Below are 24,684 nucleotides of genomic sequence, written 5' to 3'. Positions count from 1 at the left end.
TCCATTTTCTTAGTCTTCTAACTTGTTGTCACCCATGTATCTGATTTCCAGCTTTCAGAATTTTATTGATATTGTCTGCTCTCATCTCCCTGACCTTGTTGGATTCCATTTTAAAAAGCCCTTTAGAATTCTCCTTTTAGTGGGGTTTTGGTAGATACATATATTTATTGTCACCTTCATCATTTTCTCTCTCTTTTTCCCACAGAGAATATGTAACGTGTTTTCGTGTCCCTTCACTTTTATGGTTGCTCTCCTTTGATTGTGTATGTGCCAGGTGCCATTAATAAGCCATTTTTCTCTTGCCTAGTTATGAGGGCAGCTTTTGGGAACCTCCTGCCTTCATGAGGATTAAATGTGTTAATGTGTCTAAATTACCCAGCATAGTAAGTTTTGGTAAAAAAGGTATGTCATCAACTTCCCTCAGTCCTGAGGATGTGACTTAATTTTATTGCGTTATATTAAATGTCTGCCTGTCTTTCTAGCCAGCTGTGACTGCCTTGTATCCTAATTTCGTCAGATGGCCTATTAACTCTCCCTTCTCCCTCAAGTCTACACAGTTGATCACCACATCACTAGAGTTGTCTTTTCAGTTGTTGATAGAGACTGTGGCTGTGCTAGAACAAAAGATACCATCATAATCTCACCATGCTTTGCAGATAGTAAGAAAGACTGGATTTGGAGCTTGTCTGATAACCTATATTTGTGCATCTGTTTAGCTGAGTCTAGGTGGGAAGGTATACTTGAGGAAGTAAGGGGCACCTTCAATTCTTATAATTTCTTTTATTCTTTTTAAGTGCTGTTTTTCTTTTCTTTACCAAAGCAGTAGTTTTTGATCTAGTGTCTGTGGAGAGAATTCAGAGGATCAGTGGTTTTAGATGATAAAAATTCTTTATTTTCACTAAGCTTATAAGATAATGTGTATGTGCCCAGTTGCTCAATCATGTCCAGCTCTTTGTGACCCCATGCACCACCTGCCAGGCTCCTTTGTTCGTGGGATTTTCCTGGCGAGAATATTGGAGTGGGTTGCCATTTCCTCCTCCAGGAGATCTTCCTGTCCCAGGGGTTGAATGCAAGTGTCTCCTGCATTGGCAGGTGGATTCTTTACCACTGAACCACTGGAAAGTCCCAGTTTATAAGATTACATTCAACAACTGGGTTGGCCGAAAAGTTCGTTTGGATTTTTCCATAAGATAATTTTTCCAAAAGATGTAACAGCAGTAAAACCTGAACAAACTTTTTGGTAACCCAATATAAATGTTGTAAATAATAAACTATAGTAGTAGTAGCAACATAAGTGACTTTTTCACAATAGAAACTATAGACATTTTAATATTCCATTACAGCTGTTGTGTATATCTTAAGATATTTATGTTCACTCCTTTAAAACTATAATCAGACCTACTACTAATATATTAAGTATGGTATTATACATAATTAAGTATTGTACTATATATTTGTTTTTGTTATGTTTTGATAACTTTAAATTTAATTACACTTGTCTTCTATCAGTTCTATGCATTTTACTCATTTGAAAACATTTGAAAAGAGGGGTTCACAGGCTTCATGAGAATGCTGCAGGGGTCCATGACACACAAAAGGTTCTGAACCTTGTCCTAAAAAGACAAGTTCCTACAAAGGAATGTGTTGTTATTTATATAAATTAATATTTTTTCTTAGATCCATAGCTACTACTTTCACTAGCTTTATGCATTAAAATTTGCTTTTTAATATATGATTTATGTCTTTACAAGATGTTTGAAAAGGGGGCTCTTTTGTTTTTCCGTATGTGTTCAGATAGCATTAAAAAAGAGCTCTTTAAATGAGGATGAAATACCTAGAATAACCCTTCCTTAACATAGGTTAACTTTGAAGTTTCAGGACTTAAACATTTCTGTTAGGCTGCCTTGCTTAGGTTAACCTACTATTTTTAAATTAGGTTATCAGGATGCTGAAACTCAGCGACGCTGATGTTGCATTTCAGTTCATGGCTTAGCAGCCATCGGCTCAAGTTCCCTTGACTGGTTGTGATACAAGACTTAGTTTTATGTTAATTGTGTGTTAAAACCTTAAAGGGTCATTTTATCCCCATGAAGCGTCTTCTGTGGCGTTCCCGCTGGCCCCCACCCCCCCACTTTGTGTGGTACGTTTGACTTTGTGATTGGCAGGTGCCTGACAGCTCTGTTCGTTCAGGTCAGCAGTGGGGGCTGGGCCGAGCACCTGAGAGCCTTGAGGTCAAGTTTCTTGCCTTGGACACCTTGGAACATTGTTAGTGTTAAAGCTCCAATGCCAGTTCTGCTAACTGACCTGAACTTGATACTAGAGTTTTATGTTGCCTAAAGAAGGCCTGCTAAGTTGCTCTAAAAACTTAAATAAAGGATGAAGCACTCAGTTTTCGATGCAGTAGGTCTCCACTACTCCTAGAACCCGAGAGGAGATTGTTTGGAAGCAGGATGGCATTTTCCTTAGCATTTTTTGTGGGGGTGAAGGTGGGGGTAGGGGAGCGGAATGGAAGTGGTGGCATTTAATCTGTGAAAGTAACTGCCAGGTTTTATTGACTGAATACGTTGTCCCCTTAAACTTTTATGTTTGTATTTGCCTTATGGGCTTCCCTAATGGCTCAGATGGTAAAGAATCTGCTTGTAATGCAGGAGGCTCAGGTTTGGTCTTTGGGTTGGGAAGATCTCCTGGAGAAGGGAATGGCTGCCCAGTCCAGTATTCTTGCCTGGAGAATCCCCGTGGACAGAAGAGCCTGATGGGCTGCAGTCCATAGGGTTGCAGAGAGTTGGACACAACTGAATGACTTTCACTTTCACCACTTTGCCATATTCCTGACAGATGGTTATTTCTCTTTCTGAATACCTCTCATGATGATGCATGTTTTACTTAATGAAACACTCATTGTTAATAAGAAGGATAATAGTCATAATACTTATTAAGTAGTTCCTTTGTGCTAGGCACTATAGGAAGGACATTATTTTTTTTAATGAAATCCCACAACAGTTCTGTGAATATTGAATTAGTAACTTCATTTCACAGATGAGGAAACCAAGACAGATAGAGGTAAAATTGGCTTGAGCTCCCAGCCAATCTGTGGCAGAGTTGGAATTTGAAGGCAATCTGATCCCAGAACTCTGGTTCCTAAGTCTGCTTCCTCTTAACTCAGCTTGTTGGATTCAAGCAATTTCAGAAGTGCTTTGAGTTAAGCTGCAGGAGTAGTTAACTAGTAGGATCTGATGTGTTATAGAAGTTTAACATGTTGACAGCTGTGAAACCAAACAAGCCTGTATTCAATTGACATATTACTTGAGTATTCAAAATGCATGTCTTTAATGTTACTTTTTTTTTTTGTCTTCATAGGGATGCTTCCTTTGGAAATTGCACTTACAATCTCACCATCCTTGACTGTTTGCAGGGAATCAGAAAGGTAATAACAATTTCCTTGCTGTAGCTGATATCGTAATTTAATAATATGAAAAAGGAGTGGTTTTGATATTTTTGTTGTTGGAGAGAAGGGAGAGGAGGCAGTAAGAAGGTGGCTTTCTACTTCTTGAATGATGGTTGATCTGTAAAATACAGACCACAGGGCCAACAGGGGAGGTGTTCTGGGGAATAACTCTTCTTATAGATGTGGAAGGGGTCTCCCTTTCTCACTTAAACTATTTGTGTTGGCATTTCTATCTGCTGCCATCGCTGTGACCTTGCTCTGTCATCTGCTCAGCTTCCTTATCAAGCTAGATCTTGGTGTGAGAGAGACAGGAAGTCATCTAAACCACAACTGTCCTCTGTCAGTGTGGAGAGCGTTTCCACCTTGTTTTTCTCACTGGATAGTATTACAAGCCCAGGAAGTGGTAAGCAGGTTATATATTATTATCTCATTTTTACAGATGAGGAAACAACCCCAGAGAGGTTAAGTCACTGTCGGGGTCACAGGGAGTTATTAGGGCTCCTTCTAACTCAGATTTCCATATCAGTCTGGAGTTCCTTCTAGTATCTATCCGGTATGTCGGAAACCCATGGTTATCCCAGTGTGGGAACTTGTGCAGAGATGCGGTTGCTCAGACCTCATCCAATAGCAACTGGACCATAAACTCTGGGAGTGGTGCCCTGCTGTCTGTGTGATCTGATGCACTCTAAAGTTTACAGCCATAGTTATTTATTCATTTATATACATTGTGGAGAAGTTAATCCAAAAGATTGTTGAGAACTTTGGAATATGTTTTGGAAGCATTGATTTACAGTCTAAGTCATGTGTGCTATGCTGTGAATTCTAAAGAAGCTTCAGAGTACATCATTCCATCTCGAACATACAGCTACGACTTTTACCAGCCAGGAATGCATATATTTCATATACATTGGCAAGGGTCATCTTGGACTGTAAATATAGTATCAGTAGTGAGCTTTGTTCTAGATGCTTTTCTCTGATGCAGTATAACATTGCTTTTGCCTTGTTTTAAGTTGAGAAAATTGCTATGGTAAAATATGCTATTTGTTTTCTGTATGTATATTTTTGACTTTGTTATTTCATTTTAAAATGAACTTAAACTCTGTAAAACTTTAAAATGGTTTTCAAACATTTTTCGTTTCACTTAAAAACTATCAAGATACTCTAGCCTATCTCGTGCAAATAATATCACCAACCCACACTTCCAATAACACTTCCAAGAACCCTTATGCATATTTCAGCCTGTTTACAATCCAGAATTACAGCATTTAAAAAATAAGACTGAATGGAGAAAGGTAATTTGTTTATTGTTACTATTATTATTATTGCCTATCCTGCCATCTGGTACAGGCTGTTTCTTTTATAATACATATGAAATTGAAGAAGAGTTCACACTGGAGATTCCCTCCTGTTGTTATGGTAACTGATAACTTGATACAGACGTTTATGACATCCTTGCTTGTGTGAAAGGAAGACATGGCTCTGTTCATTAATAAGGTCTTCTGTAAATTTCTTGTTTCATTAAATGCTGGGGTATATTTTACCCAAATGTAGATGAGATTTAGAGGATTTGATAGATGGTTCAACATGTCTCTGAGTAACTGGGACACATTTCCTCTCTGAGCACTCTTATATGGGGCTTTCCAAGTGATGCAGTTGTACAGAATCCACCTGCCAATGCAGGAGACTCAAGAAACACAGGTTCGATCCTGGGTCAAGAAGATCCTCTGCAGTAAGGTGGGCTACAGTCCAGGGGGTCGAAAAGAGTTGGGCATGACTGAGCGTGTGCACGTGTGTGCACGCACACACACGCTCTCTTATATAAAGCACTGTACGCTGGGCTATTTTTGTGGCAGTGGGTACTGTATCTCCTACGAAGGTTGAGTATGTCCACATTTTTGCCTTTTTAGAAAGCATATCTTTCTGATTTTGCTGTATTGGCATCATTATAAGCATAGGTTTTATGTGTGTGAACTATACATAGAGAGGCATACACAAACACAAACACTCTAAAAAAAGAGGAAGGGAAGTGGTAGTTCGGGGCCTGTATTCTCACTGTATTGTCTGGAACGGTACATGAAGATGAAGTAAGTTGCTTTGTTTAAAGGTGAAATAATTGAGATAGGTTGTTCTGCTTGTCCTGTAGAGGTTGTCTGAACCAGTGTTGTCAGAGTCACTTAGGAAGGCATTTTAAAAACGATGATCCCACCCTCAAAAAACCTGATTTCATAGTTCTGTGATGGGGCCCAGGGGTCTGTATTTTAAATATAAATTACCTTAAGTGCAGGTGTTCTACATTTTGGAAAACACTGGTCTCTAAGGTATTTTCAAAGATAGATGCACTAAACTTGGCTTAAAAGATTCTTCTATTTTTAATGACTTGATCATGTAACTTTTAGGAGTAACTGATTTTGTATTCTAAGGTAATCTGTATAGCTTCATGACATAAAACAAAAGACACCTCTTCAAAATATTATGTCAGAGTAAGGCAGATACTTTTAAATTCTAAATCATTGGTTATAAAAAAGAAGTATGAAAATTTTCTTTGTTGTCAAAAGATCGATTCTTCCTTCTAAATTGTAAGAGTAGTCATGTACATTTTTACTCTTTGAAAAACTATCACTGTAAAACAAATTCTCTCATTGTAGACTTTAGGAACAAATAAGGGCCTATTAAGTAAAAACTCCCTTTTTACCAAATATCTCATTAATGATAAAAGGAAAAAACCTAAGAATAACTGATTTTTCTTCCAGCTGAAAATTTAATCACTATTATATATTCTGTTATAGTTAGGTATGAATTAATTGTGTAGTTCCCAACAGGTTTTAACTATACATTTGCTAGTATGATCCATTTTATATATAAGAATAATTTTAATTAAAAACTAATATATATTAGAACTCAAGAAGCATATTTTGTGGGACATATTTTCATATTTTTCTAAGTGTTTAGTCCCACTTGTAAGACAGTCCCAAAGCAAAATTATGTATGTTAGATGATTTCTAGGTATGTATTACGAATTGAAAGTTTCAAATTTTCTCCTTCAGGTCAGGCAGGATCATTTGTGAGCAGAAATTCGAGAAATGCCTAGAAGTCGTTATCAATTTCACATGAAAAAACTAATTCAAATTCTGCTTTTAGGGATTACAACATGGATTTTTTGACTTTGAGACATTTGATGTGGATGAATATGAACATTATGAGGTTTGTACTTTTTAATTTTTTGTAAGCTATAATTTCACATTGATTAAATTGTTCTTTTATTCCTAGCACTCAGGTATTGTAAATTGATTGACTGCTAAATAAAAGCATTCTGCAGTTTTCTATAGTTGTCAGCTTCATCCTTTCAGCTTTGGTTATTGCCTTTGAACTAGGAGTTATCAAAATTTTAGTTTAGGAAAATACCATGTATCTCTATATTCTTTCATCAAACCTTTATTGACAATTACTTTGAACCTTTAGTTTATAAGAAAAAACAATTTAAAAGCATAATTTGGTAGTAAAATCATGTTACTTTTATTTTAAAATCCGGGTTTTGATTAAAACAAAACCAGATTTGTGCCTTGTAATATTTTTGACTGTGTATATCTTGATTAGAAATGTGGCTGAATGTACTCAGTTCTGAGAGTTGGTTGAATTTTTTTTTTACCATAGCATCATTACAAAGGGTTCCCCCAGAGGCTCAGCCATAAAGAATCTGCTTGCAATGTGTGAGATGCAGAAGAGGGGTTGGGAAGATTCCCTGGAGGAAGAAATAGCAACCCACTCCAGTATTCTTGCCTGAAAAATATCACAGACAGAGAAGCCTGGCAGGCTACAGTCCATGCAGTTGCAGAGTCCAACATGACTGAGTGACTAAACACAGACACACACATTATTACAAAGGTTTTGAATAGTATCTTGCCTGCTCAGCAAGCCAGTTTAGGCAAAGGCTGTCCAAGTTTCATTGTGCTATAAGGAGGTGTTAGGGAAGAGCACTTCCAGGTTAGTAGAGGAGTCTTCAGTTCAGTCCCTCAGTCGTGTCCGACTCTTTGCGACCCCATGAACTGCAGCACACCAGGCTTCCCTGTCCATCACCAACTCCCAGAGTCCACCCAAACCCATGTCCATTGAGTCGGTGATGCCATCCAACCATCTCATCCTCTGTCTCCCCCTTCTCCTCCCGCCCTCAATCTTTCCCAGCATCAGGGTCTTTTCAAATGAGTCAGCTCTTCGCATCAGGTGGCCAAAGTAATGGAGCTTCAGTTTCAACGTCAGTCCTTACAGTGAACACCCAGAACTGATCTCCTTTAGGATGGACTGGTTGGATCTTGCTGTCCAAGGGACTCTCAAGAGACTTCTCCAATACCACAGTTCAAAAGCATCAATTCTTCAGCACTCAGCTTTCTTTATAGTCCAACTCTCACATCCATACATGACTACTGGAAAAACCATATCCTTGACTAGACGGACCTTTGTTGACAAAGGAATGTCTCTGCTTTTTAATATGCTGTCTAGGTTGGTAATAACTTTCCTTCCAAGGAGTAAGCGTCTTTTAATATCATGGCTGCAATCACCATCTGCAGTATTTTGGAGGCAAAAAAAATAAAGTCAGACACGGTTTCCACTATTTCCCCGTCTATTTGCCATGAAGTGATGGGACTGAATGCCATGATCTTAGTTTTCTGAATGTTGAGCTTTAAGCCAACTTTTTTACTCTCCTCTTTCACTTTCATCAAGAGGCTCTTTAGTTCTTTTTCACTTTCTGCCATAAGGGTGGTATCATCTGCATAACTGAGGTTATTGATACTGCTCCTGGCAATCTTTTTTTTTTTTTCCATTTATTTTTATTAGTTGGAGGCTAATTACTTTACAATATTGTAGTGGTTTTTGCTATACATTGACATGAATCAGCCATGGATTTACATGTGTTCCCCATCCTGATCCCCTCCCACCTCCCTCCCCATCCCATCCCTCTGGGTCTTCCCAGTACACCTTGTCTCCTGGCAATCTTAATTCCAGCTTGTGCTTCCTCCAGCCCAGCGTTTCTCGTGATGTATCTGCATGTAAGTTAAATAAGCAGGGTGACAATATACAGCCTTGATGTACTCCTTTTCCTATTTGGGACCAGTCTGTTGGACTTGTTGCTTCCTGACCTGTATACGGTTTCTCAAGAGGCAGGTCAGGTGGTCTGGTATTCCCATCTCTTTCAGAATTTTCCACAGTTTATTATGATCCACACAGTCAAAGTCTTTGGCATAGTCAATAAAGCAGAAATAAATGTTTTTCTGGAACTCTTACTTTTTCGATGATCTAGCAGGTGTTGGCAATTTGATCTCTGGTTCCTCTGCCTTTTCAAAAACAGCTTGAACATCTGGAAGTTCATGGTTCACATATTGCTGAAGCCTGGCTTGGAGAATTTTGAGCATTACTTTACTAGCGTGTGAGATGAGTGCAATTGTGTGATAGTTTGTGCATTCTTTGGCATTGCCTTTCTTTGGGATTGGAATGAAAACTGACCTTTTCCAGTCCTGTGGCCACTGCTGAGTTTTCCAAATTTGCTGGCATATTGAGTGCAGCACTTTCACAGCATCATCTTTTAGGATTTGAAAGAGCTCAACTGGATTTCCATCACCTCCACTAGCTTTGTTCACAGTGATGCTTCCTAAGGCCCACTTGACTTCACGTTCGAGGATGTCTGGCTCTAGGTGAGTGATCACACCATCATGATTATCTGGGTCATGAAGATCTTTTTTTGTACAGTTCTTCTGTGTATTCTTGCCACCTCTTCTTAATATCTTCTGCTTCTATTATGTCCATACCATTTCTGTCCTTTCTTGAGCCCATCTTTGCATGAAATTTTCCCTTGGTATCTCTAATTTTCTTGAAGAAATCTCTAGTCTTTCCCATTCTATTGTTTTCCTCTATTTCTTTTCATTGATCACTGATGAAGGCTTTCTTATCTCTCCTTGCTATTCTATGGAACTCTGCATTCAAATGGGAATATCTTTCCTTTTCTCCTTTGCTTTTCACTTCTCTTCTTTTTACAGCTATTTGTAAGGTGTTTGCTCCTCAGACAGTCATTTTGCTTTTTTTGCATTTCTTTTTCTTGGGGATGGTTTTGATCCCTGTCTCCTGTACAGTGTCATGAATCTCCGTCCATAGTTCATCAGGCACTCTGTCTATCAGATCTAGTCCCTTCAATCTATTTCTCACTTCCACTGTATAATCATAAGGGATTTGATTTAGGTTATACCTGAATGGTCTAGTGGTTTTCCCCACTTTCTTCAATTTAAGTCTGAATTTGGCAATAAGGAGTTCATGATCTGAGCCACAGTCAGCTCTCAGTCTTGTTTTTGCTGACTGTATAGAACTTCTTCATCTTTGGCTGCAAAGAATATAATCAATCTGATTTCAGTGTTGACCATCTGGTGATGTCCATGTGTAGAGTCTTCTCTTGTGTTGTTGGAAGAGGGTGTTTACTATGGCCAATGCATTCTCTTGGCAGAGCTCTGTTAGCCTTTGCCTTGCTTCATTCTGTACTCCAAGGCCAAATTTGCCTGTTACTGCAGGTGTTTCTTGACTTCCTCCTTTTGCATTCCAGTCCCCTATAATGAAAAGGACATCTTTTTTGGGTGTTAGTTCTAGAAGGTTTTGCAGGTCTTCATAGAACTGTTCAATTTCAGCTTCTTCAGCATTACTGGTCAGGGCATAGACTTGGATTACTGTAATATTGAATCGTTTGCCTTGGAAATGAACAGAGATCATTCTGTTGTTTTTGAGATTGCATCCAAGTACTGCATTTCGGACTCTTTTGTTGACTATGATGGCTACTCCCATTTCTTCTAAGGGATTCCTGCCCACAGTAGTAGATATAATGGTTATCTGAGTTAAATTCACCTGTTCCAGTCCATCTTAGTTCGCTGATTCCTAGAATGTCAACATTCACTCTTGCCATCTCCTGTTTGACCACTTCCAACTTGCCTTGATTCATGGACCTAACATTCTAGGTTACTATGCAATAGGACCTTGCTTCTATCACCAGTCATATCCACAACTGGGTGTTGTTTTTGTTTTGGTTCCGTCCCTTCATTCTTTCTGGAGTTATTTCTCCACTGATTGGGTAGGTAAGTAGCACCTACCCAATATGCTACTTTTCCTGAAATATGAGACACCTGTAGACTCTGAGTAGGTTGACCATTCGTGAAAATGAGCTGTTCTGTCAAAGTTCTCCAGGGTTATAACATTTATCACTCTTCTTAGCGGGGCTTTCCTGGTGGCTCAGCTGGTAAAGAATCCACCTGCAATGCGGGAAACCTGGGTTCAATCCCTGGGCTGGGAATATCCCCTGGAGAAAGCAAAGGCTACCCACTGCAGTATTCTGGCCTGGAGAATTCCATGGACTGTATAGTCCTTGGGTTCACAAAGAGTCAAACATGACTGAGTGATTTTCAGTTTCACTAGCAGGACAAGGGTAGCCCTCACATTCTGGTCTCTAGTTCAGGATGTATCTATTCAGATATCCTGCTTCCATGTTACGTTTGGCACATCTGAGAAGAAACTAATCATCTTTCACCCAAACATGGGCTTTGGCTTCGTTCATCTGTGTGAATGGCATCACCATTCTACTGTTCACCCAGGCTCAAGACTAAAAACATCTCTTTTTTCCCCTCCGTAATCTGTTGAGTATTTGAGTTCCCGTTGCTAGGGCCCCGGGGTGTGTTTCATCTCTCTCTTCCTCTCTGTTCTCATTTCCTTCCCCTGGCTCAGGTGTTGCGTCCTCTCTGGTAGACAATTATAACTGCTCTTTAAGGGGCCCAGGCCCTTCTCCCCTTGGTCTTTCACACTTCACCGAATGATCTATAAATAGAGTTCTTGTCTTGTCCTGTCCCCGCACTGGCTGCCACTCCCACTACCTGGCTGGAATGGGGATAAATTCCCCCGTCCTGGCATTGTTCGCTTTGCACGCGGTCCAGCCCACCTTGCCTGCCTGTCTCCTGTTTCTTCCGTGTGTGCACTGTGTTCCAGCCCTGCTGGGCTGCTTATTTACTGTGTCTTGAATGTCTCTGCACCCTGGCTGAGCTTGTTTTCTCCAAATACCCGTGACCTTTAACATTTTCCTCTCGTGTGTGTAAAGTCCTACACAGATCAGCTCTCACTCTTTACAGTATCCTCTCCCCCTCAGTTTCATGTGTCAAGATTTGTGCTTTCCATCTTTCTTATATTATGGCTATTTGCATAAAAGCTTTATTTTCCTTACTAGATTGTAAATTCCTTGTGGACTGAACATGACTAAATGGAACATATGTCCTGTGTTCTTGGATAGAAAGATTTAACATCATAAAACTGCCACTTCTCCCTAAATTAATACATGTAGTACAATTTATTAAAAATCTCCAAAGAATTTCTTCTTCTTAAAGTGTAAAAACATTGTTATTGCGGCATTTTTATTGGGTTGGCCAAAAAGTTTGTTTGGGTTTTTCCATACAATGGTACAGAAAAACCCGAATGAACTTTTTGGTCAACCCAATAGTAGTGTCAAAAAAAAAAAAAATCCTACTACCCACCCCCACCTCCAAAAAAATTAGAAACAAAAAGATTGCATTTTAAGGGGAAGGTTGAATAAATTACTTGTAGTACGGATACACCATAGAATGTTATGTAGTCATTTAAAGAAATTGACTTGAGCTATGCTACTTTTCGTGAATGATTTCTGTTATATATATATTGATTAGAAAATGTTGATATGGAAGAGTGCTTATAACCTTCTATTTTTTAAACAAACAATAACAAGACCCTCCTCCACCTTGTACATATATCTGTCTATATGTATTATATGAGCAAAGGTATCAGTAATTTCCTATGAAGTGAGTGAAGTTTAAATTGTATAGGTCCCCATTTGCATGGAAACCATTTTTGTGTTCATAATTTTGTATTCTTTTTTTGAAATGGGCCTCCACATTAGATAAGTTTCAAGTCCCCCCAAAACCTGCATCTCTGTCCCATGTATAGGAACCTGGAGAAAAATATATGGCAAACCACTGGAGCCATTTCAGTTAAAGGAGAGATTGGGGTGGAGGTTAGAGAGGGAGGAGGATAAGGACCTACCGCAATAAAGAGAGAAAACTAGTTGATGATTTACTTACTGCTTTATCTTTTTCAAAACTTTGATGGTGATGTTGAGAGTTAGTTGAAAAAGCTATTGAAAAACCTAAACATAGTTCAATTTTATTTTTGAGAAGCAACCAACCAACTAACCAAAAATCTGATAAGAATGTGATCACATCTTAACCTGAGTGAATAACAATGACCATCAGCCAGGTAATGGGAAGAGAGGAGGCAGTTGGTGAACACTTGAAAAGTTTTCCATCAAATAACTTCGTTTCGGAGAATGATTTGTCTATTCTATCATAAAGCCTATAAAATAAAAAAATCACAAGTAAATGTGTGATCAGCAGGTAGTGGGCATTTCATAAATGCTATTTAAGAAACAAGTGGCTAAATAAAGGAACTCTTCCTGACAATCTGTGGGCCCAATCGGTTTTTGTCATAACTTGTTCCACTGTTTGCTCTACTTTAGTGAGTCTGGACATTTGGTAAACTTGTGGAATAGCTAAGTTCATATACTTCATTAGCTCTAACAAAGTCAGTATTCCAACGAAGTCTATAGTACGGATGGAAGAGTGCTTATATAGAGTGCTATAGGTTTCAAAGTAAAAGTGTTATCGTTGATAGCAAATTATGAGAAAGTAAGTCTTAGATGATAAGGAAATGCTCAAATTAAAGCTTCCAAAGGCACATTTAATATATGACTCAAGAAAAAGCCAAAAAAAAAAAAAGAGAGAAAAAGCCTAAATTGATGATATAGCAATTCTATGTGAGATTAAAAGGGAGTCTCTTGTTTGTTTACTTACTTTTGGCTGTGTTGGGTCTTCACTGCTGCACGTGGGCTTTCTCTAGCTGTGGCGAGCGGGGTTACTCTGTGCTGCTGTATGTGGGCTTCTCACTGTGGTAGCTTCTCTTGCTGTGGAGCACGGGCACAGGCTTCAGTTTGCAGCACCCAGTCAGGCTCAGTAGTTGTGGCACACGGGCTGAGTAGCTCCTCAGTGTGTGGGATCTTTCTGGACCAGGGGTCAAACCCATGTTCCCTGCATTGGAGGTGAACACCTATCCACTGTACCACCAGGGAAATCCTAAGAGTCTTGTGATAAGAATCCTTCTTTTAATGCTGTTCATGACAAGGTCAGCAGAACACAGGAACTACTCTGCTCTTTTGCAAAAGGGTCTAGAGCAGTGCTGTCCAATAAAAATATGAGAATCATATTTGTGTATATAATATATATATTCAAAAATTCTAATAGCTGCATTTTAAAAAGTAAAAAGATATGACGAAATTGATTTTAATAATGTATTTTCTTTAATGCACTGTACCAGAAATAATATTTTGACATATAATCAATGTAACAATTATTAATGAAGTATTTTATATTTCTGATTTTGAATTGAGCCTTTGAAACCCAGTGTGTAGTTTATACTGTGGCACATCTCACTTTGGACCAGCTACATTTCAAGTGCTTGGTAGCCAGACATAGCTAAAGTGCAGATTCTTCAAGGACAGGTTGTCAATGAACCATCATAAATGACATGAAGCCTAGGATGACGGAACAGGTTACATCTTGCAGCTTCAAGTGTTTTAATTTTTCATGTGAGAATTAATTTCAAGGCTCTATTCTATTTAGAAGGTTTAGACTAAGATATCTCTGGTTCTTACATTATTTTTATATGACTTACAAATAGTCCATTGTATTAATTATTGATAAACAAAAGTATTTTCTAAAATATGGTCTCTTTAGGTCCTTTGCCAAGCTGTTGTGGAACTATATTTTTGATCATATTTGCACTGATCAAATAGATACATTCTGGGAGCTATGCTGGGAGGATCAAAAAAGTAACTGCAACATGAGGGCCCAAAAACTTCTGCTAAGAATCAGTGTCCCCTTTTCCAACAGGTTTCTTAAGGTATTCTCCAAGAACTTGAGAACTAAGAACAGTCACTCCTTTGAAATCTAACCATCAATAAATTTATTTGAAAAATTAAAATAGACCTTTTACTCTAGGGAAAAACAGTGAAGATGAAAGAGTATGAGTATTCAAATTATGTGTCTGTAGGTACATGAGGACGTGTATCCTCTCTAGCAGTAAAGCTTAGTGAATATTGCAAATATAGGAAAATATTCTGTTTGTAAGACCCTGAAGTAACACCCACACACAGAATCTGCCTGCGGTCAACTTCTGCTCCTTTGTGGAGAACTATCCTCACCGAGTAAGACCTTGTTTGAATACCACCGCTCACTAATGATGCTACTCTTAAGCAGTCGTTATTCATCAAAGAGAATTTGAAGTTGTATCTTTAGTTTCTTATTTTGATTGTCCCCTAAACAAGATGGGACTTTCCACTACTTACGAGAAGGCTTGCCATATTTGATGACGTCCCTTTGTTGGGCATACACAGATGACTCACAGAGCGGCACCCTATTTCCAGTTGTGGAGAGGGGAGAGGGAGAGAAATGCAAAGAAATGGAGCTTCCATGGCAGCATTTGGAGTTGCCTTATCAGTGTGCCTTACATTTATAACTGCATCCAGAATTTGGCCTATGCAACTTTGAGGAGCTGCTTTAAATATCTTTTTGGGGTCAGCTAAAGCTTCAAGTTAATGTAAAACCTACTTCAAAACCTAAAAGATTGCTTTGACTTCTTTCTTTGAGCTATTTCATTTCTGCCATTATGTTTTTCCTCCATAAATCATGCCTTTATTTTGAGAAAAATGCTTTCTATGAAATAATTTTATGAATATGAGGATATTTCCCAGAATATCAAGTAATTATTAACTTGATCTGGTGCTTTTACATGCTGGCAAACCTGGGGCATTTCTTTACCACGGGTTACTTGATAGAAGTGGTTGGAGCTGGGTTTGACTTCGGCAGGCCTGATGACAGACAGACTGGTTCCTGCCGATCTGAGTGTAGTCACAGTACAGGGCTTCCTTTTGTTTTCTCTCATCATGGCACATGTGGAAAATGTGACCATATTTAATCGGCACCGTGTGATCATAGTTCGTAGCTTTTGGCGACTGACCTGGGAACCCAGGCTGCCCCAGCCCCAGCCCAGGCAACTCCATTCTGTTAAACTGATCGGGAGGCTTTGTTCTACAGAAATAAAGTCTGCAGGTCAGTGTTTGTTATATGAGAACCAAGAAGCTGCATCACACTCTTTATGGCCTCAATTTAGTAACTTTTCAGTTAATTTATTGAACAGACATTTATTAAGTACTTCCTATTTGCTCATTATATTTGCTAGGCCAATATTTTTTTCAGAAGGTGCCCTGTAATTTCGTTTCTCCATGGGTGGGTTTAGAGGCTTTGTTCTTATCAACTGCTGTCATACGTTCCATATATTCTTGTGCCTCTTCTGCAGGTATTATCACGTTTGACCCTTCTCACACGCTTCCGTCTTTATGTTTGTCAGATTGTCTGTGCAGCATTTCTCGCTAATCTATGACAGGCTGAATGTGAAAAGTTTTGCTTCTGAGACTCTCACAATTCAGCAATTCATAAGTTATCATTATTGCTATCATCGCCTCTTCTAGAAGGTGATTTCACATTTTCTTGGCTGCATTGCCATGGAGCCCATCTGGGAACTGTTTGTGAGAAAGTGTCGGTCGATTCTGGATGCTTGGGACTGGCTGGGATTTTCTTGGTCCTTGGGTGTCTTCCATCAAGTCTCCACATCACTCTCAGAGACCATGTTTTAGAAATTAAGTCTGCTTATATCAGTCCCCTGCTTTAAGTCCTCCGTGGGCTCTACCCTCAGGCAAAGTGTGGAGGAAATGCATACCCCTGAGTGCAGCGCAGAAAGCCCTTCTGGACATGGGCTTTGCCATCTTCCCGTGTTTGTCCTTGTGCCTTCCTCCTCACACCCCATCTGCATAGCTTCCTGGATGGCAGAGTTTCTTCATACCTTGTGCCTTCACACATGCTCTTGTTTCCTCTTCCTCCTCCTTGTGACCTTTTCTCCTCTGCGCACAGTATTTATGTGTTTGCATGTCTTAAGCCTTGGACGGCAAGGAGATCCAACCAGTCAATCCTGAAGGAAATTCACCCTGAATATTCATTGGAAGGACCGATGCTCATGCGCCAATACTTTGGCCACCTGATGCAAAGAGCCGACTCATTGGAAAAGACCCTGATGCTGGGAAAGATTGAGGGCGGGAGGAGAAAGGGGGTGGCAGAGGATGAGATGGTTAGATAACATCACTGACTCCATGGACGTGAATTTGAGCGAACTCCAGGAGGTAGCGGAGGACAGAGGAGCCTGACATGCTGTAGTACATGGAATCGCAGAGAGTCGGACACGACTTAGCAACTGGAAAACAACAACAAAAACAGCAAAGTCATTCTTAACTTGATGGGAACTCTCCTCACACAGCCTTGTGTGATGCTGTGTTTACACACCTGTGACATCCCAGCACTCTGGGTACTTGAAGTCAAGAACCGTGTCTCACTCATTTTTGTATCAATAAATAACCCAGTAGCACAGAATACGCATAGTGGGCTGTCATTAAATGTTTATGAAGTGAAAGAACTAATGAATAAATGAGTGAATAAGTTCTAAAAGCAGGAGTATAACACATTTCAAGATATTTTATATTATCTGTTAAAAGTAACTACTTTTTGATGGCAAATGAGCAAGACATTTAAGAATCCATTCTGAGTGGGAGGGGGGATCAGGATAGGGAATACATGTAAATCCATGGCTGATTCATGTCAATGTATGACAAAAACCACTACAATATTGTAAAGTAATTACAATAAATAAAAATACAACTAATAAAAATAAATGAAAAATAAATAAAGTCCCTTCCAGGAGGTTAAAAAAAAAAAAAAAGAATCCATTCTGATTTTGTAGTGACACTCCAGGGAGAAAATTTATTGATTATGATAGCTTCTTGAAATGACATTTCTTTTTTTTTTCATTACCAGCCAATCTGTGAAGCAAGAGTGAGTTGTTATTTTCTTTTTTTAAAAATACACTTGTTTGCAACACAGATTGCTAGATATTGTAATCTTCAACCAGGGCTTGCATGTAATGTCAGTTTAGTTTAATATATGAACAGAGACTGTCTCCAGGTTGACTATGTCATCCTTCATTGCAGTTAATAGTAAATTGTCATATGACCAGGTGGGGTAGATGCCCAATATTGCCCTTGTGTATATACCTTGGAAATAAAGTTTGTCAGGACTCTTATCTCTCAGTGTTTCACCTCAGGTCAATGGCAGGAATATTTGTTGCGCATCTGAGGTATGAGGTTTCAAGGCTTTGCTTTCAATCAGAATTTGCATAGCAAATTAGAATGTAATCTAATGCTGCTTGGTTTGTCCTCTGTGAATGAAAGAACTGGAAAAAAAAAAACCAAATGTGAATTTCTGGCACTGTAGTTTTGAATTCCTGTCATACGACTGGGTCAAGCAAGCTCCAGAATGCAGGTATATGAGCATGTCCTCCCTCACACTTGGAGGGACTAGGGAGGTGAGCCTCCCAGGGTGAGGAATAGTTCTATTCAAAGCACTGTTAGAAGCATTTCCCTGCAGCTGTCCTGTAGGGTTGATTATACCCCCATAGGCCACAAGTTTAAGGAAGCAAGATTCAATCCTTCTTGGACCCAGTGTTTTCACATCTACTAAAACACTGTACCCATTGCTGCTTCAAAGATTATGTTGGTTAAATCTGTAAAGTGTCTTGAGGTCAAAGAAATTCTCCATTTTCTTTTTCTTCCTCTCTCTATATTGTTTGGTCTCCTTCCTTTCACATCTAAAGAGAGCAATCTTGACTTTGTTGTCAGTCAGTCAACTGATAATGGGTCTTGCCTTGACCCTTATGATTCAACTGAAACTGTTCTTGCTTAATGCAAGAGTTAGCCAGACCGAATGGTTGACTTGGTCTTCTTCCTACTTGATTTACTCTGTGGGCACTCTCTAATTCTAGAAACTCATTTTCCTTCCCCAACTTCAAAATTCTGTCTCTCACTTTTCTCTTCCTTCCATCTCTGGACATGTCTCGGCCTCCCTTGCAGGTTCTTTCTCTTCCTTTGGCCACCAGAAATACTACTGGTCTCTAGGCCATGTGATTTCTGGTTCAAGACATTCTCCATGAGTGAGGGGACTGTCTCCAAATTCAACAACCACGTATATGCTGATGGCCTCAAATTTTGATGTCTTGAGCACTGGAAAGGCACCTACACACAGGCACCAGATTCTTGCTCCCTGCGGTTGCATCAGCAGGGGCATTCACTGGATGGGGCTGTGGGAGAAGGCCCTGAAATGTTTTCTGTATTTAGAGGTGATGCAGTCATCCACATGGGGCTACTCTTTCCCTCTACCACACCGTTCCTCTCAAAAGCAGATCTAAAGTAATGATCTGGAGTTTATTATTTAAAGCCGAATAGCGAGGTAACTTAAGTCAGATACCTCAAATATTTACTTTGCTTTAAGCTCCAAAGTGCCAGTCATGACAGCATATTTGTGTTTATGTAATACAACTATATTGTCAACACTATTTCATTGTTTCAGAAAGTAAGGAAATATAAAGAAGGTGTTTTAATGAATAAAAAAGACCTTGTAGTTCTGTCTTTATTTTTAAAATAATCTTTGTGCCATCATGAAACCTCTTATGTATGTGTATGACAGCATTTATCAAAGTTTAATGCAGCTTTTTCTTTCTTTTTTTTTTTTTTTATTTATTTTTATTATTATTATTTTTTTTTTCCAGTGGGTTTTGTCATACATTGATATGAATCAGCCATGGATTTACACGTATTCCCAATCCCGATCCCCCCTCCCACCTCCCTCTCCACCCGATTCCTCTGGGTCTTCCCAGTGCACCAGGCCGGAGCACTTGTCTCATGCATCCCACCTGGGCTGGTGATCTGTTTCACCATAGATAGTATACATGCTGTTCTTTTGAAATATCCCACCCTCACATTCTCCCACAAAGTTCAAAAGTCTGTTCTGTATTTCTGTGTCTCTTTTTCTGTTCTGCATATAGGGTTATCGTTATCATCTTTCTAAATTCCATATACATGTGTCAGTATGCTGTAATGTTCTTTAATGAATGTCTTAGTTCAAGCTTCTGTAGCAAAGTATCGTAGACTGTGTGGCTTAAACAACAGACACTTATTTCTCACAGTTCCGGAGGCTGGGAAATCTAAGATCAAGACACCGGCAGAACTGTTGTCTGAAAATGGCCCTCCTCCTGGTTCATAGATGGCCAGATTCTTCTATGTCCTCCCTGTATCCTCACAGAGGGAGCTCTCTGGGGGTCTCTTATAAGGTCACTAATCCTTTCATAAGGGCTCCATCTTCATGACCTAGTCTCCCAAAGGGCCCACTTCCTAATACCATTTCACTGGGGATTTGGTTTCAACACGTGAATTTTGGGAAGGCACAAACATTCAGTCTATAGCAGTAGGTAGAAGGGAGATGGTAATAACACCAACCTTAAAGGTTGCCCTAAAGAAACAAGTTGCATGCCGTGCTGTAGTGCCTGGCACAGAGCCTGTGGTGTGTGTTTGCTGTTATTCTTATTAATGTTATTTGTTACTTGTTTTCATACTCCTTAAGAGAACAGAGGGAATATTTTTTATTTTATGTATGATACCAAATTATAGTCCTTGATATATAATGAAGGCTTAGCAAATATTTTAATGAATTTTGAATCATGCTTAAAAACTGTTTATCTGTATTGTATTAGAAAACACATCTGTTGATAAAGGGAACCAGTCCAGCAATTGTCAACCCAGAGGTCTATCTTTTCTCTCTTACTGTCTGTTTTTTATAGTGTTAAAATGGCCAAATGTTTTTCAGTATTCTTTTCAGAAACTGTGACCATCTCAACAGAGGCATGCCTTCTTAGAAGTTGTAAAAATTCAGGTGTTCAAGTCAAATTAGATTTTATTTAATTCTTATTCAAGAAAAGTTTCAGTTTTAATGCTGTTTTTCTTTTACTTTGTAAGAAACATTGATTCCTTCTTTTTGCAAATTAATTTTTTTGCAAATTAAATGCACCAGGAGAGTTAACTTTTCCAAAGAAATGTGGTGAGTCTTTTGTAAGCTCAAGTATCCCAGAGTTACATGAATGTTAACACATAAATGTATCAGTTTCAAGAACTCAAATTTTCATTTTGGGATTTTCTTGCAGTGAAGAACATCTGCGGTTTCTCTACATAGGTTGTAGGCTTTAGATTGGAAGAGGTAAAATCATTCTCTCAGTTCACCTTTGCCTAGATGTTAGCTTGTAAAATGTGGTAATGTACCTTAAGTTACTGTCTGATCTAGGTTTCTTGGAAGTGTGTGTGTGTGTATGTGTGTGCACATGTGCACACTTGTATGCACAGGCACATACATTTAATTAGAAAAACCAGCTTGTGTCATCATAAGTATTTTATAATTGATAAATATTGACATTTGTATAATCTACTGTGAAAGAAGGCATGGATATTAATTTTGGAAACTTACCAGTAAGTTTAACGTATTACTCAGTTAAAAGCTGTAATTTTCTTACTAATTTTTTATTTGTTTGTTAGGTTTGGATCTAAGACCTAAATCTCTTTGTTTACACCATTAACCTTATCCAAGTTACTAAATATAGCCCAGTATTATCTAACGTTTATCTTTTTGGGTAGGCAGACTTGCAAACATATTCTTTTGGTTCTGTGAATGAGTCCATCGCCTGTCTCCATATAATTGATTACAGAAGGTTACTATTTAACCAAATGGATGTCTATAATCCGAATAAACAGACATAGCACAATGTATTTATGTAGGCCCACTTCCTGTTCAAGGATATAGGAATGGTAAACATAGAAACCGGTTTTCTTCTACTATTCATAAATAGTTGGTTTTAGCCTTTTGGTGATTAGAGCATACCTTTATTTTTGAATTTTTAAAATGTTTTAAGCTTAGAAATTACTTGAGAGGGATATTGGGCCATTAATTTGACTGCTTTATTAAAATGAGAAAATGTTTAATTATCATAAACAGCTATATATTAGATTCTTTATTCAAATTGTTCTAAACAGCTGTGCTTGGCATTTAATTTGGCGTGAACACTCATAGCATCTCTAAGACTTTAGGACATTATATAGATTTTATGTTTATTATGATTAGATTAATGCAGTTCAGACATTTACAAGGTGTCATGTAAAGTTTCATTTATAACTTTTATATCTGGAAAGAACCATCTGCATTTTAAACATGAAAATTGTACAGCTAAGTTATGGTTTCTGTGAAAATCAAATCCAATGGGCAGTATAAGTAATTAAAGTAGAGGCTCCAGATTTCCTTGGTGGCATTATTCTAAAAGGCTGAGTGGTAAAGAATCCGCCTGCCAATGCAGGAGACTCAGGAGAGGTGGGTTCAGTCCCTGGGAAGATCCCCTGGAGGAGGAAATGGCAACCCACTCCAGTATTCTTGCCTGGAAAATTCCATGGACAGAAGAGCCTGGCGGGCTGCAGTCCTTGGGATCATAAAGAGTCAGACACAGCTGGGCAACTGAGCATGCACATGCACACATCAGCTCCTACAGCGGAGTGCAGGCTGTATTTGACAGATGCCTGCACTGAGGTCTGTGCTGAGTAGTGGGGGACAGAGCCCTTTGTGTGGATTACCTTGGCCCAGCAGAGAGAACTGCCTTCCTTCCCTGCCTGGGGAGGTGCCTATGTAGTGCTATAGAGGGTGGAGACTTGGAGACTGGGAGCTGCATCTGGTGGTGGGGTGGGAGTAGGGGTTGGGGGTGGGCTACACAATGCTTGTGGGAAGAAGAGATACATATGTTTTGTGATGTACTGCACAACTGTGTCCCAGTAGCATGCAAAGTTTGGGTACCCTCAATCCTGCCCCAGTGTTCCATGGGTTCAGAGGCTCACCAGGAAGGAAGAAAGTGAAGGAGATAAAGGAGTAGTGGGAGGATGCTCGACCCCTTGCCTGGTTTTCAGGTGTTTCCTGAGGGTCCTAGAGTGTGCAGAGCAGAGACTGATAGCTGCTGATTAAAGTCAGCCCACTAATGTGTTTTATTTGGTTTATTAGTATTTAAAAACTTAATTTGAAATGTTTCAAATATAGAGAGATTTTATATGAACATCCAGTTGGAAGATCGGTCATATTCAATCAGCTTTCCTGTGGTCAGTTGGCTAGGACTGAAGAGCATTTGCCTTTGTTTATGTTTCTTGCTGTTATGTTTTCATGCTGTTCATGGGGTTCTCAAGGCAAGACTACTGAAGTGGTTTGCCATTCCTTTCTCCAGTGGACCATGTTTTGTCAGAACTCTCCACCATGATCTGTCCGTCTTGGGTGGCCCTACACAGCATGTCTCATAGCTTCATTGAGTTAGACAAGGCCGTGGTCCATGTGATCAGTTTGGTTAGTTTTCTGTGATTGTGGTTTCATTCTGTCTTCTCTCTATGGATAAGGATAAGAGGCTTATAGAAGCTTCCTGATGGGAGAGACTGACTGTGGGGGAAACTGGTCTTATTCTGATGAGTGGGGCCATGCTCAGTAAATCTTTAATCCAATTTTCTGTTGATGGGTGGGGCTGTGTTCCCTTCCTGTTGTTTGGCCTAAGGCCAAACTATGGTAGGGGTAATGAAGGTAATGAAGTCCTCCTTCAAAAGGACTTATGCACACATAGTTGTATTTAGTGTCCTGACCCTGCAGCAAGCCACTGTCTTGGGCTTCAAAATCACTGCAGACAATGACTGTGACCATGAAATTAAAAGATGCTTGCTCCTTGGAGGAAAAGCTATGATAATCCTATACAGCATAATAAAAAGCAGAGACATTACTTTGCTGACAAAGGTCCATCTAGTCAAAGCTATGGTTTTTCCAGTAGTCATGTATGGATGTGAGAGTTGGTTGGATCATAAAGAACTCTAAGTGCCAAAGAATTGATACTTTTGAACTGTGGTGTTGGAGAAGACTCTTGAGAGTCCCCTTGGACTGCAAGGAGATCAAAGCTGTCAATCCTAAAGGAAATCAGTCCTGAATATTCATTGGAAGGACTGATACTGAAGCTGAAGCTCCAGTACTATGGACACCTGATGGGAAGAACTAACTCACTGGAAAAGACCCTGATGCTGGGAAAGATTGAAGGCGGGAGGAGAAGGGGACAACAGAGGATGAGATGGTTGGATGGCATCACCAACTCTATGGACACAAGTTTGAGCAAGCTCTGGGAGTTGGTGATGGACAGGGAAGCCTGGCATGCTGTAGTCCATGGGGTTGCAAAGAGTTGGACATGACTGAGTGACTGAACTGACCTGATGTCTCTTGCCTGACCCTTGTAACTGTTGGGTTTGTAGCCCCTGCAGTAGACCTTGGCTGTCTCCAGTTTGTGGTATACCATGAGGGTTTGATGAGCCTCTGTCTCTCATTCTTGACTTCTGTTTCCCAGTCTAAAGATCAGCACTGACAAAATATAGCAACCTACAAAAATAAACAAAAAATGGAGGTGTGTTCCTCATGACCCAGACATTTTTAGATGTTTTTTCATTGTTTAAAGGATGTTTACCATATTCATGGAAAGTGCTTGTATTTTATGTCTTCTGTTGTTTGCCTTTATTTCTTGCCAGGACAAGCAATGTTTGTTTTCATTTCATTTTCATTGCAGAGTAGCCAAGAGATAAAATTATTTTCAGTGAAGTATCTCCACATTAAATAAAGTTTTCTAAACTTTTCTAGATAAAAATTTTCTGAAGCAGATTGAATGCATGAACATTTTGAGAATCAGATGTGTTTTTATTTTAAGCTGTATTATTTTGTCTTCATGTATGTCCAGTTAGTCTAGTACTAATAGAGTGAAAAGCAGTTTTATTTGTAAGGGTTTTCTAAATTGTATAAGGATTATAAAATATTTTTCTTCTCTTTTCTCACAAAATCCTCCCAGCGAGTTGAAAATGGTGACTTCAACTGGATTGTTCCAGGAAAATTTTTAGCATTTAGTGGACCACATCCCAAAAGCAAAATTGAAAATGGTAGGTTTTTTTTTACTTTACCCTCCAAAAATTTGTTTTAGTTCATCTTCTTTCATTTCTTGGTTTCCTAAGATAATTCTTTCTTTTGGTAATATTCTCCAAAGAATATTTATTAATTAAAAAATTGAACAGTAGTAATTAGTATGTTAAATTTAGAGTTTAGTAAGTGGAACTATAGTCA

At 39.1% G+C, this 24,684-nt stretch overlaps 1 protein-coding gene across 2 annotated transcripts in view; it reads left to right on the top strand.

The window, feature by feature from the left end:
* Positions 1-24,684, top strand: part of CDC14A (cell division cycle 14A) — a 180,370-nt gene that overhangs the window by 83,073 nt on the left and 72,613 nt on the right. For both annotated transcript variants that reach the window (XM_061121290.1, XM_061121289.1), the window contains exons 6-8: positions 3,358-3,424; positions 6,584-6,646; positions 24,416-24,503. In XM_061121290.1, the coding sequence (XP_060977273.1) occupies positions 3,358-3,424; positions 6,584-6,646; positions 24,416-24,503 (218 nt within the window). The remainder of the gene's footprint in view (positions 1-3,357; positions 3,425-6,583; positions 6,647-24,415; positions 24,504-24,684) is intronic.

This window comes from Dama dama, chromosome 20 (assembly GCF_033118175.1).
Source record: "Dama dama isolate Ldn47 chromosome 20, ASM3311817v1, whole genome shotgun sequence".
NCBI lineage: Eukaryota > Metazoa > Chordata > Mammalia > Artiodactyla > Cervidae > Dama > Dama dama.
The sequence above is the reverse complement of the archived record's forward strand: the minus strand, read 5'-3'. Positions and strand labels throughout refer to the sequence as shown.